General features: G+C 65.2%; 1 protein-coding gene across 3 annotated transcripts; it reads left to right on the top strand.

Moving 5' to 3' along the window:
• Window positions 1-500: 500 nt before the first annotated feature.
• On the top strand, window positions 501-9813 carry TRABD (TraB domain containing). Of its 3 annotated transcripts, XM_060112027.1 has the most exons (11): window positions 550-590; window positions 1268-1518; window positions 5559-5626; window positions 5844-5922; window positions 6321-6487; window positions 6681-6821; window positions 7392-7502; window positions 7598-7737; window positions 7998-8170; window positions 8255-8366; window positions 8482-9813. In XM_060112027.1, the coding sequence occupies exons 3-11, from the start codon at window positions 5594-5596 to the stop codon at window positions 8657-8659; spliced, it is 1134 nt and encodes a 377-aa protein (XP_059968010.1). In that variant the 5' UTR covers window positions 550-590; window positions 1268-1518; window positions 5559-5593; the 3' UTR covers window positions 8660-9813. The 3 variants fall into 3 exon arrangements, with proteins under 3 accessions (XP_059968008.1, XP_059968010.1, XP_059968009.1); XM_060112025.1 differs by lacking the exon at window positions 1268-1518 and having other exon boundaries at window positions 501-590; XM_060112026.1 differs by lacking the exons at window positions 550-590; window positions 1268-1518 and adding an exon at window positions 1534-4081.
• Window positions 9814-13612: the final 3799 nt, after the last annotated feature.

The following is a 13612-nucleotide window of genomic DNA, read 5'->3' as shown; positions in this document are numbered from 1 at the left end:
CGTCCCCGCCCGCGCCTCCCCGGGCCCCAGCCGCCAGGCCGAGGGGTGGCCCAGGCGCCCACATGGGTACAATCCACGACCCAAACTCTCTGCTCCTCGCGTTGCACTATCGCTGACCCTTTCGGGCGGGATTGACGGTTCTGTATCATAGCAGGCTATATGAACGTCAACCCCCTTTTACTGACCGGGAGCTGCAGCCAGAGAATTTTGGGGCGCTTCGCAACGCCGCCCCACTCGGGTGGCAGGCCTGGGACTCGAACCCGGGTACCTAGCCGCCGCTTGAGTCCTCGAATCCCGACGCTGGAGGCGGGGCGGGGAGCGGCGGGGCTTTCTCGCGCGCGGCCTCCTGGGAAGTGAAGTCCGCGGCTGCTCGCGCGCAACCCCCTGGGAACTGTAGTCCACGGGCCCGGGACAGGCTCGCTGTAAGGGCGGGCCGAAGGCGCGCGGAACTACGCTTCCCGGCATGCCGCGCTCCGCCCGGCCCTCCGGCCCCGGCCCGTCCGGCCGCCCCGCCCCGCGGCCGCGGTCCGCCCCGTCTGGTGGAGCGACGAGCCGCATGGAGGCCGGCTGAGGAGCGCCGCCCCGCCTTGGTACGCCGCGCGGCACGGGCCTGGGGCGGGGGGCGGCGCGCGGGGGCCCCGGCGGGTCGAGGTCGGCCCGCGGTCCAGGTCGGATGCTGCCCCGCATCGGGCCGGGCCCAGCCAGCCCCCAGGCGTGAGGTCTCGGGCCGGAAGGATCAGCCCCGACCTCCGAGGAGTGCGCGCGGGGCCGGAGTCGACCGCGAGGGTCGCAGGGTTCGAGGGCTCGGATGGCGCAGGCCGGAGGCGGGGCCGGGGGGCGGGGCCCGGAGTCGGGGGTCGGGGCCGGGGGCGGGGTCGGCCGGAGTCGGGGGCGGGGGACCGGGCGTGAGGGGCAGGGTCCCCTCCTCCCCAGACGGCGGTGGCAGGGTCTCGGTGGAGACCCTGGGCCCTTCTGCGTGCCGGAGTCCTCTGCCCTTCAAGCCGAGCAAGCAGGGCTGCCATATGAGCAAAGGAGACCAAACTTCCGAGGCCTTGTAGGTTTTTACTTACCTTGTATCTGTGAAGAGCTTTAACTGATACATAACTTACATGCCACAAAGCACCACAGAGTTCACGTATGCGTCTTTGTGAAAACTGTCCCGAGAAAGGAAAGCAAAGCACACCGAAGACAGCGAGGAACTCGCTCAGAAGTCCTCGGCTGACTTTGGGCGTCAGGGCAGCCTCATCAGGAGATTGATGGTTTCCAGGTTGAATCCTCCTGGCTTTCGGGGTCCCCTGGAGAGGAAGATGTCCAGGCCACCAGCTCGGCGCGCTCCTGTGCAGGCTCCACTCTCCCTGGGCCTCTCCCTTTTGCCGCTGTTGCCCCCCTTGTGTGGCTGGGAGGGAGCCCTGACCTTGGGGCCACTGGTCAGCCTTACAGGATGGCGGTGATGTTGCAGCCAGGAGAGGGCCTGGCACGGTGGGCGGGCAGGCCCCTACACAGCGCCCTGCAGTGGAGGTCAGTGTGGGGACCCAGCACTGGGTAGAGTCCAGGTTCCAAGAGGGTTGGCCGGGTGTGGTAGGCCTCCGGCTCAGGTGTGAGTTGGCATGTGCCCTCTACCCCCGTCCTACCCTCGGCCACACCTCCATAAAGCAGAGCCTGCCAGACCCAGGAGGGTTTCGGTGGCCAAGGTGCCCAGACTTCAGAAGTGGGGATGGATGTAGGGGGTCAGGGCTTTGGGCCACACCCTGCTGCCTCCCAGTTCTTCAGCCCGCTAGTCTGTCCAGTTTGGAACCCTTGGCTTTGTGAGCAGGCCTGGTGGGGTGGTTGGGAGATGTTTTTTCTGGGAACTCCATCCGGTGCTGGTCAGCTCTTGGTCTGGGAGGTAGTTTCTGGCTTCCTAATTTTTAAAGGGGTGAATGAGAGAGAATGGCTGTCTCAGTCTGCTCTGTGATCATGACAAAATACCACTGAAGGGGGCTTAACGGTTTTCTCACAGTTCTGGAGATGGAAAAGTCAAGATCAAGGTGCTGGCTGATTTGGTTGCTGGTGAGGGGTCTTTCTTCCTGGCCTCCAGACAGCTGTCTTCTCACTGTATCTTCACCGGGCAGCTCTCCCGAGTCTCTTCCCAGGAAGGCTCTGATCCCATCCTGGGGCACAGCCTCATGACCTCACCCAACCCTCACCATCTCTCAAAGTCCCCACCTCCTAATTTCACCCCCACTGGGGTTAGGGCTTCAAACTATGAGGGTACACAATTCAGTCCATAGCTGTCCCTGGAAGGGGACAGCTGCCTGGGCTGGGCAGGCGGGAGCCTGTGGCCTGCCACGCAGCCTGCACTGTCCGGTATCCTCAGGTCTGTCCTGCCTGGGGCACCCAGCAAACCGTTTGCTACGCTAACACCCCATCCAACAAGAGCACCTTGACACGTTCCCTGGGGGTCCCTAATGCAAGTGGGGCTCTCCCTGCCCTGTGAGCAGGTGCATTCTTTGGTGAACCCGACAAGATAGGTCCTCACGGGGGTCAGGGATTCCCTCGGATTTGGAGTTCGTTTTCCTAGAAGCGTGTGGGTGGCGCTGTCACCTACGTGGAACCAGATAAGGGTGGTGTCCCTTTCTGTGGACGAGTCTCCTGAAACCAGGTGCTGGTTCTCTTCATGCCCCAGCAGAGGGAAGCTGAGGTGACATCTCAGTGTGGCACGCCTTGTGCTGCTCGTGGGTGGCTGGGTGGCTGTTCTAACCACCTCAGCCCTAAAGGCAGGAGCTAAGAGCCTGGTGGGTTGGAACCACTTGCCCAAGGCCGCGCCGCACCAAGCAGCAGCCTGAGATCTAGCCAACCCTGTGGCCGTCCCCCGTAGGACGGGTGCTGGCAGCCGCCTAGAGGACTGGCCTCTGGTGGCCAGGCTCAGGAGGCCTTTCCCACTGCTGAGCCTGATGCTTCCCCAGGCCGTGCTCCGTGGACAGTCCGGCTCAGCAGTGACACCTGTTGGGGGGGAGAGCACCTGGATTGGGCAGAAGGGTCTGCTTTGTGCCAGGCTCCCCAGGGTCTCGGCGTTGGTGGCCGCAGCGTGGCCAGGTTGCCGGGTGGAAGCCTGGTTCTGGGCTCCCTGGGGCTATGCTGGCTGGTGGGAGCTGGGCGCTGGAGCCTGGATTTAGGAGGGGGCACGTTGTTCTCCCCGCGAGGCTGTTAGCCTGGGGTTTGCTGGTCACTGCAGCCTGTGGTGGTGTGATGAGCTGCCAGGACCCGTCGTCCAGAGATTTTGTGGCCAGAAACAGCCTGCGGGTGTGGGAGATGGAGGCCGGGCCCAGGGTTCCATGGCATTGGGCCCTTTGCTCCCCTCCCGTAAATATTTAGAGAGGCTCAGATCCCAGCCGTAAATATTTGAAAATGCATCACGGTGAGCGGGGCTCCCTAGGGGAGGAGGGATTGATGACCCACTGAACTTACCGGTACATCCTACAAGGGTATCAGCAGGGGCCCCGGCTGAGGCTGCAGGAAATCAGGATGTTGGGAAGTGTGTGCAGGGGTGACATCAGAGACGCTGCTCAGAATCACAGGCTCTTGGCCCTGGAGGGGCCTCGGTGGCCTTCCTGCCTGACCCCTCCCAGACCAGGCGCCCACCCCGGCGAGCTCGAGGGGACCTGGGTCCTGGTGCTGTGGTTGGGGGCCCAGCCGTCTCGGGGCTCAAGGCTCGTCTGCCCCCCGGGGACAGAGGGTTAGTCTGGCCTGGCCAGGCCAAGTGCAGGGAGGGCAAGGGCAGGGCCAACCCAGACCTGTGACCCCCACCCCTCTGGGAGGGAGGCTGAGGCCTCGGTGGCCCTCCTCTTACCGCCTGTCACACAGGCTTCCCAGGACAGCACTGGACGCTTCCTTGAGAAGTTTCTCTAGTACTTTGGCAGCCTTGTGTGAAGCGGACCGGGGGGATGCGCTCCTGGGCCTGCTCGGGAACCTGAGAGGCGGGCGGGCCCCAGCTCGGCAGCAGACACAGCTTCCTGTTTCTATTTCGGTCGGTGCCTTGCATCAGTGGAGCGCTTCCGTCTGTGAGGTGGGAAGGAGGAGGCCCTGGGAGTGGTGCGGCCGGGTGAGTCGCTGCCCATGGGGACCGGGCGCCCCCAGTGCTGTGGCTTCTTCCCCGATGGCGGGGCGCCCGGGGGCCCAGGCCGGGCTCAGACCCCAGAGCCAGCTCCCCTGCCCTGTGCAGAGGCCCACGGCTCTGCCTGCCATCCTTCTCCGCTGGAGGGTCTGCCCCCTTTTGGTCCTGAGCCAGTTTCTCTTCCAGACCCTTCCCCCAACCTCATTTCTTCCAGAAGGCACAGCCGTCCTTGGGATGGGCTGCCCCTGCGCTGAGCCACCTGCCCGAGCCGGTCCTCCCGGCCGCAGGCGAGGAAGCGGAGCTCCAAGCAGGCTGGGAACAGAGCCCGGGTTAGGGTTGGGCTCAGGGTCACGGGGTACAAGGGGGAAGGAACTTGACCTAGTGTCGTGTTTATTTATTATTTGTTTTTCCTCTTTGTTGTGAAAGTGCAACAGTGAAACTGACAGGCGCCCCGGGGGTGTCCCACTGCCCGCATGGGGCCTCCCGGCACGTCCCATCGGTTCACGTGTGACAGACACGGACTCTAAAAACTCACGATATAGCGCCCACGACTGAAACCAAATTAGAGCCGTTCCTCACGGGACGGTGTCCAGTCACCTGTCAGGTTCTCCCGCGGGCCCCACCCGCAGGTGCCAAGCCCCCTGTCCTTTGGCTGCCAGACCCCGGCTCTAAACTCAGAGCTGGAACCGGAGGCTGTCAGACTCTGGTTTGAGTTTCCAGCAGGACCTTGGGAGGTTCAGGTGAAGTCCATGTGGCGGATGTCCAGGACACCGTGTCCCGGGCCCAGCGGGGATCTCCTCTCTGGTGAGAACAGCCTTGCTGGGCTCCTGCACCCTGTCTCCCCTCCGGAGGGGACAGCACAAGCAGCTCCCGCGTGACCTCGGGGGCTCAGCTCCTAGCTCAGCTTCTTCAAGTTTGTGCCTCTTTTCTTCAACCAGAAGAAGTCTCAGTTCTCAGTGACACCGACACACCTGTGCTGTTCGCCGTCCCTCCCCCTGCCCCTCCTGAGTCTGTGCCGACGCCTGTGTGATGCTACTGGTGACACATATTGTCGCCACATGTGGCTCCTGAAAGCGGGGCTGCAGCCGCACCGCCTTCCACGCCAGCCCAGCACACAGGTTCCCTTCTGCCGCCTGGTTTTGTCTTTTTAGGGAATTTTATAAATTGTGTTGTATTCCAAAGTCAAAGAGGAGGCATCCAGGTCTGGCCAGCTGTCCCCGCAGGGTGACCCCCTGCTGGGCGAGCAGGAGGCCGGGCGGCACGTCCTGCTCCTGGGGGACTCAGGCTCACCGCCCGGGTGTCCCCAGCCTGCCCTCAGCCCCGCACCGCAGATCCCGAGATCACCTGTGCCCGGGGCCGAGGTCCTGCCCACGGATCGTTCCCGATGGACGCGGCGCCACGGGGCACTGACCCCCATGCCCGGCCCCGGGGCTCCAGGTGAGGACGCGGTCCTGTGTTCCCTCAGGCTTCACTCGTCGGTGCCGGGAGCCACCGCCCGCCATGGAGGGGCAGGAGGAACAGCCCCTTCGCGAGGTCAGAGCCCTGGGCGGGGGGCCGGGGCCAGGGGCCGGGGGCCGGGGCCCGCGGGAAGTGGGGCTCCCCCCCGTGAGGCTCTCTGGGGTCCCTCTGGCCTCTGTGCAGAGAAGCCCTTCACTGGTCTTCCTGGGATGTTGATGGAGCAACCGCACGAGTCCCGGCAGGCCCCGGAGAGGCGAGCACGGCCACTCGAACGCCCCCCTTCCCTCCGCAGGCCAACACAGAGCCCATCGTGACTTCAGGGGGTTCGGAGGTGGTGCCCAGGGTGCTCCCCGGAGAGCCCCAGAACCTGTGTGCGTGCTCCCTGGGTCACCGTGCCAGGCGGGAGGGGCTTGGGCTGGGTGATCTCCAGAGCCTGTGGTGGACCAGGGGCCCCGGCCCACCCTGGGGCGTTGGCGGGGGGGCTCTTGAGCGCGAGCAGGGCTGTGGCAGGAGCCCCCTCCTCAGGTGGGGAGGCCGGGTGCCCTGCACAGCACCCCCGTCCTGGGCCCCTTGGCGGCCTGAGGGCTCCCCTTGGAGTGGGGCCTGGCCACACGTCCTGGTGAGCAAGGACCAGTGGCTCGAGGCCCAGAGAGGCCCCCATGTGCGTCCGTGTTCCGCGGGGCAGCACGCACCCCCGTCCCTGCGCCCCGGAGGCCAAGGCCGCCCGTGTGGGAGGATGGCCCCGAGCCGGGCCTTGCTGTCCCTGCAGCCGACGTGGACGCTTTCAATCTGCTCCTGGAGATGAAGCTGAAGAGGCGGCAGGAGCGGCCCGACCTGCCGTGCACGGTGACCGAGCTGGTGGCCGAGGACGGGAGCCGTGTGTACGTGGTGGGCACGGCCCACTTCAGCGACGACAGCAAGAAGGACGTGGTGAAGGTGAGGCCCGTGAGCCGCACTGCTGCTGCTGCAGGACACGCAGACCCGGGCCGTCCCTCCCTCCGTAGTTGCTTCCAGCACCGAGCTGTCTCCACGGCGGCTGAGCGGCGGTGGGGTCAACCTGGGGGTGGGCCTCCGGGTCCGGCGTGGCTCTGCCCATGGGGCCCGCGGTGAGCTGGCGTGTCCGTCGCAGACCATCCGGGAGGTGCAGCCTGACGTGGTGGTGGTGGAGCTGTGCCAGTACCGCGTGTCCATGCTGAAGATGGACGAGCGCACACTGCTGCGGGAGGCCAAGGAGATCAGCCTGGAGAAGCTGCAGCAGGCCATCAGGCAGGTGCGCGTGCCAGCCCCAAGGGGACTCTGGTCCGGGACCCTTCTCCCTGGCCCGAGGGACAGTGAGGAGAGGCGGCTGAGGCCCCAACCCCAAGGCAGGAGCTGGTCAGGGACCCTGAGGGCCCCGGAGTATGCTGGCAGGTCACCAGGGGCGGGGGTGGGGCCTCAGCGTGTCATGTGGCCCAGAGCTGCAACCTCACTGCGCCTCGCTCAGGGGCTCTGAACAGAGGACCCAAGTCCACTCACACTGACAGGTGCCCCAAGGGGGATGTGGGCAGAGGAGCTGGGGGTCTGGCCTGAAGGGGTGAGGGGGGAAAGGGGGCACCCACGGGGCAGAGGCCAGGCAGCCGATCTGAGACCACGCAGCCTGCGGGGGGCCTGCTCTGGGAAGGTCGTCTGAAGGGCCGGGAGGGGCCTCTGAGCGTGCACCGTGGGTGAGGCGCCCACCGTGAGGCGCTGCTGGACGTCAGCTTGGCCCTCGCTCCTCCCCAGAGCACAGGGCAGGCCTCCCGCGGGGCCGCAGGCACCTCGTGCTCTGCCGCACGCCGGCTGACCGGGCCTCTCCCTGCAGAACGGGGTCATGTCGGGACTCATGCAGATGCTGCTGCTGAAGGTGTCCGCCCACATCACTGAGCAGCTGGGCATGGCCCCTGGCGGCGAGTTCAGGGAGGCTTTCAAGGAGGTGGGCCCGGGCCTGGCCGGGGGGCGGAGGGGGCTCAGCGCTTGGGAGCTGTCCGGGGCCTGAGGCTCCCCCGCCAACACCCCGCCTCTGCCCAGGCCAGCAAGGTGCCTTTCTGCAAGTTCCACCTGGGCGACCGGCCTATCCCCGTCACCTTCAAGAGGGCCATCGCCGCCCTCTCCTTCTGGCAGAAGATCAAGCTGGCCTGGGGCCTGTGTTTCCTGTCGGACCCTATCAGGTAGGACCCCTCGGCCTCCTGGCCCGGGAATGGTGGCCAGTGGCCCGAGATGCCCACAGAGCGCTCGGTCCACACCTGGCCTGGCCCAGCCCGCCCTGCAGCACGCTCCTGTCATTCTCGGGCAGAGCCTCCTCACACAGGGCCTCCCCAGCCCTTCCTCCTGCCAGGATCCCAGAAGGTGCGAGGTCCCCGCCCTGGGTTAGCCGTCCCTGCCCTGGGTCAGCCGTCCCTTGGGCTGGCAGCACGCCCTTCTCCCCCAGCAAGGATGACGTGGAGCGGTGCAAGCAGAAGGACCTGCTGGAGCAGATGATGGCTGAGATGATCGGCGAATTCCCCGACCTGCACCGCACCATTGTGTCTGAGCGGGACATCTACCTGACGTACATGCTGAGGCAGGCGGCCCGGCGCCTGGAGCTGCCCCGTGCCTCTGATGGTGAGGACGGGCTGCCGGGCAGTCGCTGGGGACCCGCCGGGGCCAGTCGGGTGGGCGGTGCTGACGCGTCTCTCCCTGCTGCAGCCGAGCCCAGGAAGTGCGTCCCCTCCGTGGTGGTGGGCGTTGTGGGCATGGGCCACGTCCCTGGCATCGAGAAGAACTGGACCACCGACCTCAACATCCAGGAGATAATGACGTGAGTGCCGCCTGCCCACCCCTCCGTCCCACCAACCCCACCCACGTAGAGCCGGGCTGGGGGCTGGGGGATCGTGCGTCCCCCAGCCAGGCCCAGCCCACCCTCCCTCCCCCAGTGTCCCCCCGCCGTCCGTCTCCAGCAGAGTGTCCTGGCTGGCCGTGAAGGCCACCTTCTTGGGCCTCCTGGGCTACGGCCTGTACTGGATGGGGCGCCGTGCCAGCAGCCTGGTCTTGTCACTGCCTGCCGCCCAGTACTGCCTGCAGAGGGCCTCCAAGGCCTGGCCACACAAGTAGGAAGGACAGAGGGAGCCACCACGTCCGTCCAGGGGGCTGCCTGCGGCTGCTCCTGTGACACAGCCGAGGGGCACGGGGGGCCGGCCTCCTGAGGAGCTCCTGGGTGCCACCCCCCATGGGGGTCCAGCCTGGCCTCGCCTGCCCTCTCCCAACCCGCCCAAATAAAGAATTATTTCACTCTCTGAGCTCGGGCTTCCCAGCAGCCCCCCTCCACCCCCTCCCTGCGGCCGCTTGGAAGTTCACCGGCCCCGGGATGAGCTGGCGGGGGAGGGGTGAGGCGCGGCAGGCCACAGCTGGCCAGCCCCGACCTCACTGTGCCTTCTCGCCGCGTCGCAGGGGGTGCCGGGCCAGCGCGCTGGGGAAGGGCAGCTTGGCCCGTGCAGCCCTTCGCGTGGCTCCTTGGCGCCCCCTGAGGGGGCGGCGGCGGCCCCGGGTGAGCGCCAGCAATGGCTGTGCCTACAGAGGTTGTGCGTTTCTGGCTTTTAAAAGTGTCTGAAACTTTTCTACTCAGGTATTTTTAACTTAAACCGAAGCAAATGTCAGGAAACACTAGCCTTAAATCTGGTTGGGACGGAGAACACCTTTCTCTTGGAGTCTCGGTCCCAGGAAGACAGGGGTGTGGTGAGGGTCAGTTTCGGCCATGGGCAGCCAGGCTGGCCTCCAACCACTGCCCGTCCAGCTGCCCCCGTGGTCTACCTCCAGCCGTGGGGAGTCCAGGGCCACCGCCCTCTCGGGGTTGAGCCTGCCTGGCCCACGAGCGGTTGAACCTGCTCCTGTGCAGCTAGTGGTGGGACCTGGGGCTCACCCCGACCCTCAGTGGATGGGTGGCAGTTGTCCACCAGGGCCCGCCAGTTTGCACAGGAACCACCTTGGGTGCAGCTGGGCCCAAGGTCGAGCTGGCCCCATACAGCACTTGACCCCGGTCATTACCTGTTTGCGTCGTGTCCTGGTCACCTGTTTTCGACGTAGCATCTGTGCATCCTGTCAGGGGCCCAGGGCCACGTTTGGTTGTGTCTGTGTTGACTCAGTGTCTAAATCAGGTGAAACCCATGGCCACAATCTGGGCCGAGGAGCCTTGGGCTGGCCCATGTCCTTGTCATTCACACGCTCGTGTACACATCCCTTAGAGACCGAAATAAAATCTAATTTTGGAAGCCTGCTTTGTGAAATGTGCGGGAATGGGACTCAAGTGACAGGGAGGGTGGGGAAGGGCATCAGGATGTTGGTGGCACCCACCCATCCCTTGTGGACCCCTGCCCTCCCTTCTAGTCCACACCCTGGGGCTCCCCTCCCTGCCCAGCCCCCCACCCTGGCACGCCGGAGGGGAGGAGGTGGGAGCGAGCCCAGCAGCTTGAACAAAACTCAGTGGGGACCAGCGGCTCACATCTGCCCAGGAAGGCGACAGTGAGTGTGGAGAGGCGTGTGGGCCGGCCCCGGGGGCACGGCAGGAGGCCGGCAGGGTGGCGCTTCTCTACGGTGTTTGCCCCCTAGGAAGCATGGCCGCCCGCCCTGCGCTGGGTCTCGGGGCTCTTCTGTGTCCCTCCGCCCTGGGCCAGCTCTGAGGCACATTGTCAAAGGCCGGTAGGAGTGGGTGGCAGGCCCGTGGTGGGCCAGGGGCTCCAGGGGCTACTGAGCTTCCCTCTGCCCGGGGTCTTCTCTCCACAGGTCCAGGCGGTCCTGCTGGAACCCCAAGGTCTGGCCGGATGTGGGGGAGTGGAAGGGGCCCGGTGCGTGCTGGCTGGGTGGCCTGGGAGCTGTCACCCACAGGTCTGCACCCTGCAGGCTTCTCACTCCCCGTGAGGACCCACCTGGGTACCTGCCCTGAACAGCCTGGGGGAGGGGCAGGCAAGGACCAGGCCCCCTCCAGGTTGGTGTTAGTGGGGGCCAGCTGGGCCGAGGGAGGGAGGCGGGGAAGCCAAGGCAGACCCTCCTAGGGCAGCAGGTGAAGGCCATGTTGGACCCACAGGGAGAGGTGGTGTCCAGGCTCAGCGGGAGGAATCGAAGGTCTGACAGAGGGCCGGGGGCCAGCAAATGCTAGGAGCCTGAAGGCCAGCCGCTTCCAGAAGGGAAGAGGCCTGAGGCAGGTGTGGCCCAAGGTGAGAGGACAGTGGCTGCCTGTCTGCCAGGACCAAGGTTATAAGTCACCTGCTGGATTGTCCACGGGCCCTTCTCGGGCTCTGGGTCTGGTCACCTGGAGAACTCCGACCCCTCCTGGCCCGAGTCTTACCCAGGGAGGGACTGCTCTCAGATCTGGGTGCAGAACCAGAGGACCCCAGTGGTGTGTACGCCAGCCAGCCAGAGGAGCCAGTGCCCCGTCCAGGAGAACAGCCTGCAGTTCGTGTATCACTTTGGCAAAAACAGATGTTACCGTTGGCGGTTGGGAGGGAAGGGCCAGGCCAGGCCAGAGGCCATCCTCAGACACCTGCACCCGGGACAGAGATGCTCTCTGAGGGCTGGCTACAGTCAGGAAAGGAGAGAAGTCTACTTCCAAGGGAACAAACAAAGATGCCCAGGATACAAGTTAAGTATAAAATAACATCCATTAAATTGAAGCCATCAGCCTGAGGCCTGGGGAGTTACTTTGAATCTTCACCCTATTTCTGAGAATTTTAATGTATTCCAATGCAAGTTTGTATTACACTGACAAGCAGAAAAACAACAAGGTTTCATTTTTCAAACATATAAAGAGTGCTTAGGGGAGGGCGGACATCCCTCCCCCCTGGACCGTGGAGGGGCAGGCCCCTCTGATCCACCCGGGCACAGCCAGCATGGGAGGCGCTGACGTCCTCGTCCCACCCCAGGTTCTGTGACAAGCATGCAGACAGTGGTTGGACAGTGATTGAGTCGAGACTGGGGCAGGGAGCGGCTGCTGGATTTTGAGAGGTGCCGGCAGGAGTACAGAGAGGGCTTTGGAGACGGGGGAGGTAGGAAGGCCGTGCAGCCAGGGCCCTGGGGCCTTGCTGAGAACACAGGGCAGGCCTGAGCCTGGGTGCCCCACTCCCCGTGGGTGACCATTGGCTGGGGTTGGAACACATCTCGGGCCTGACCTCCCAGCCCGGCCTGCACACCGAGCTGATGGTGGATCTGCGGGACATGGGCAACCACTCGCTGCGGGCCCGCTATGACAGCTTCTGCGTGAACCAGGGAGACCGGTTTTATTGGCTCTACCTCTCGGCCTGTACTCAGGGCCACAGGTGAGTGCCTGGGAGGGCTGGGGGCTTTTGTACCACCCCCCTGCCCACAAGCATCGTGGTGCGCCGACATGCTTCCTGGGCTAGGGGCTGGGGAGAAGGTTGGGACCCCAGAGCCCCCAACTTCTCAGCCTACTTCTGCCAGCCTCAGCCCTCCGGGAAAGGATGTACCTCCTGGACCACCTGCCGGGGGGCCCAGATGGCCAGGATCCACGATGGGGGTGCAACTGAAGGGCTGCAGCGCCGCAGCCCACACCGTACAGGGTACACATTCCAGGGCTCCGGCGGTGTCCACAACCAGGAGGGCTGTGGCTTCAGTACGCTGCACCACACGCCCCACAGCCGAACGCCCTGCGCCAATGGCCCACAGCTATGCCAGCTGCAGCCGCGAGCCCTCAGGCACCAACTGGTGGTACAGGCATGGCGACCAGGCCAACCTCAACACACTGAGGCCGGAGCACACCAGGGCCGACTCAGGCATGCACTGGGCGACCGTGGGCCGGCCCTGCGCTCTAACGGGCTGTGCACTCGCACTGCGGCCCCCAGGGCCTAGGCCTGCCCTGCAAGGATGGCGCAGCCTGGCTGTCGGCTGAGTCTTCTCTGCAGGGAGGGGCCAGGAAGGGGCCAAGCTCAGCTCCCACGCATCAGGGCCACGTGGACCCTGCACTCCAGCGGCACCTGCAGGTACCGGATGGGCCTAGGGAGGTCCACGAGGCCATGCAGCCCAAGAGTGAGGCAGAGGCAAGATTGCCAGGGCTGGGAGGGCCACTGACCCTCCCGCCCTGACCTGCTGAATCACTGGAACCCACCAGATGTTCCCTCTGCTGTGAGCTCAGGCAGGGCAGGCAGTAGGGCACAGATCCCGGCGCTCACAGCCCTCAAACACCCAGTCCCACCAGATTCCAGAGTAGGGGTAGGACAGTGGGGTGAGGCGGCCAGGAGATGGGGCAGGAGGGCCTGGGCCTGGGGAAGAGGGGAGGCTCAGGTCAGGTCTCCCAGGTAGCTAGGAAGGAAGCTGGGAACAGGGGACTCTGCCAGCAGGCCACGTGGGGAAGACCCCAGGTGGGTCCAGGTGGAAGGGAAGCCGTCAGGCTGCAGGAGGGGGCTCCACGTTGTCCCCGTTGTCCGTGGGACCCCCCCACCCCACACAGAAGGCAGTGTCATTGCTCATGTCAGGGAAGAGGACCCCGAGCTGGAGCGGGGTGAGGGCTTCCCCGAGGTCACAGAGCCGGCAGGGGCGGAGCTGGTTCACACGAGGTCTGGGGTGCCGTGCTGGGGCCCCAGGGGGAGGTTCCGAGGCGTCTCCCTGAAGTTGGTGTGGAATCGGGGCAGCGGGAACAGAACAGCCCCAGCCACGGGCCAGCTCGCGAGTTTGTCCACGGTCTCGGGTGTGACTCTGGGTCCAGGTGGGCAGGGGCTTGGGAACCCCTGCAAGGACCACCAGCGCCACGCAGGCATCAGCGGGGTCCCCTGGGGGGCCCTCCACAAGGCTCTTCTGAACTGAACCCCTGAGTCATTCTGCAACACTGACCCCAGCTCCTCACCTGGGGGCGGGCCCTTCAAGGCCAGGCTTGCCCTCCCCACCCTGCGCCCACCCTAGGCCTCCTGGGCATCTATGGGGGGGTTTCTCTGGGCCAGGCTCTGTTCTGGGGGAACTGGTGCCCAGATCATCAAGGCTCCCACCCTTCCAGAGCGTGGGTGAGGAGAAAAACACACAGGAAACAGGAAAATAAGGGAATGAGCTAATTTCAGAGAGAAGTGC

This window comes from Mesoplodon densirostris, chromosome 11 (genome assembly GCF_025265405.1).
Source record: "Mesoplodon densirostris isolate mMesDen1 chromosome 11, mMesDen1 primary haplotype, whole genome shotgun sequence".
NCBI lineage: Eukaryota > Metazoa > Chordata > Mammalia > Artiodactyla > Ziphiidae > Mesoplodon > Mesoplodon densirostris.
This window is presented reverse-complemented; position numbering and strand designations above follow the sequence as displayed.

Coding starts and splice junctions, on each gene's coding strand:
- TRABD (XM_060112025.1), top strand. CDS start 5,594: ATGGAGGGGCAGGAGGAACAGCCCCTTCGCGAG. Junction 6,488..6,680: donor GCAAGAAGGACGTGGTGAAG/GTGAGGCCCGTG, acceptor TGTCCGTCGCAG/ACCATCCGGGAGGTGCAGCC. Junction 7,503..7,597: donor TCAGGGAGGCTTTCAAGGAG/GTGGGCCCGGGC, acceptor GCCTCTGCCCAG/GCCAGCAAGGTGCCTTTCTG.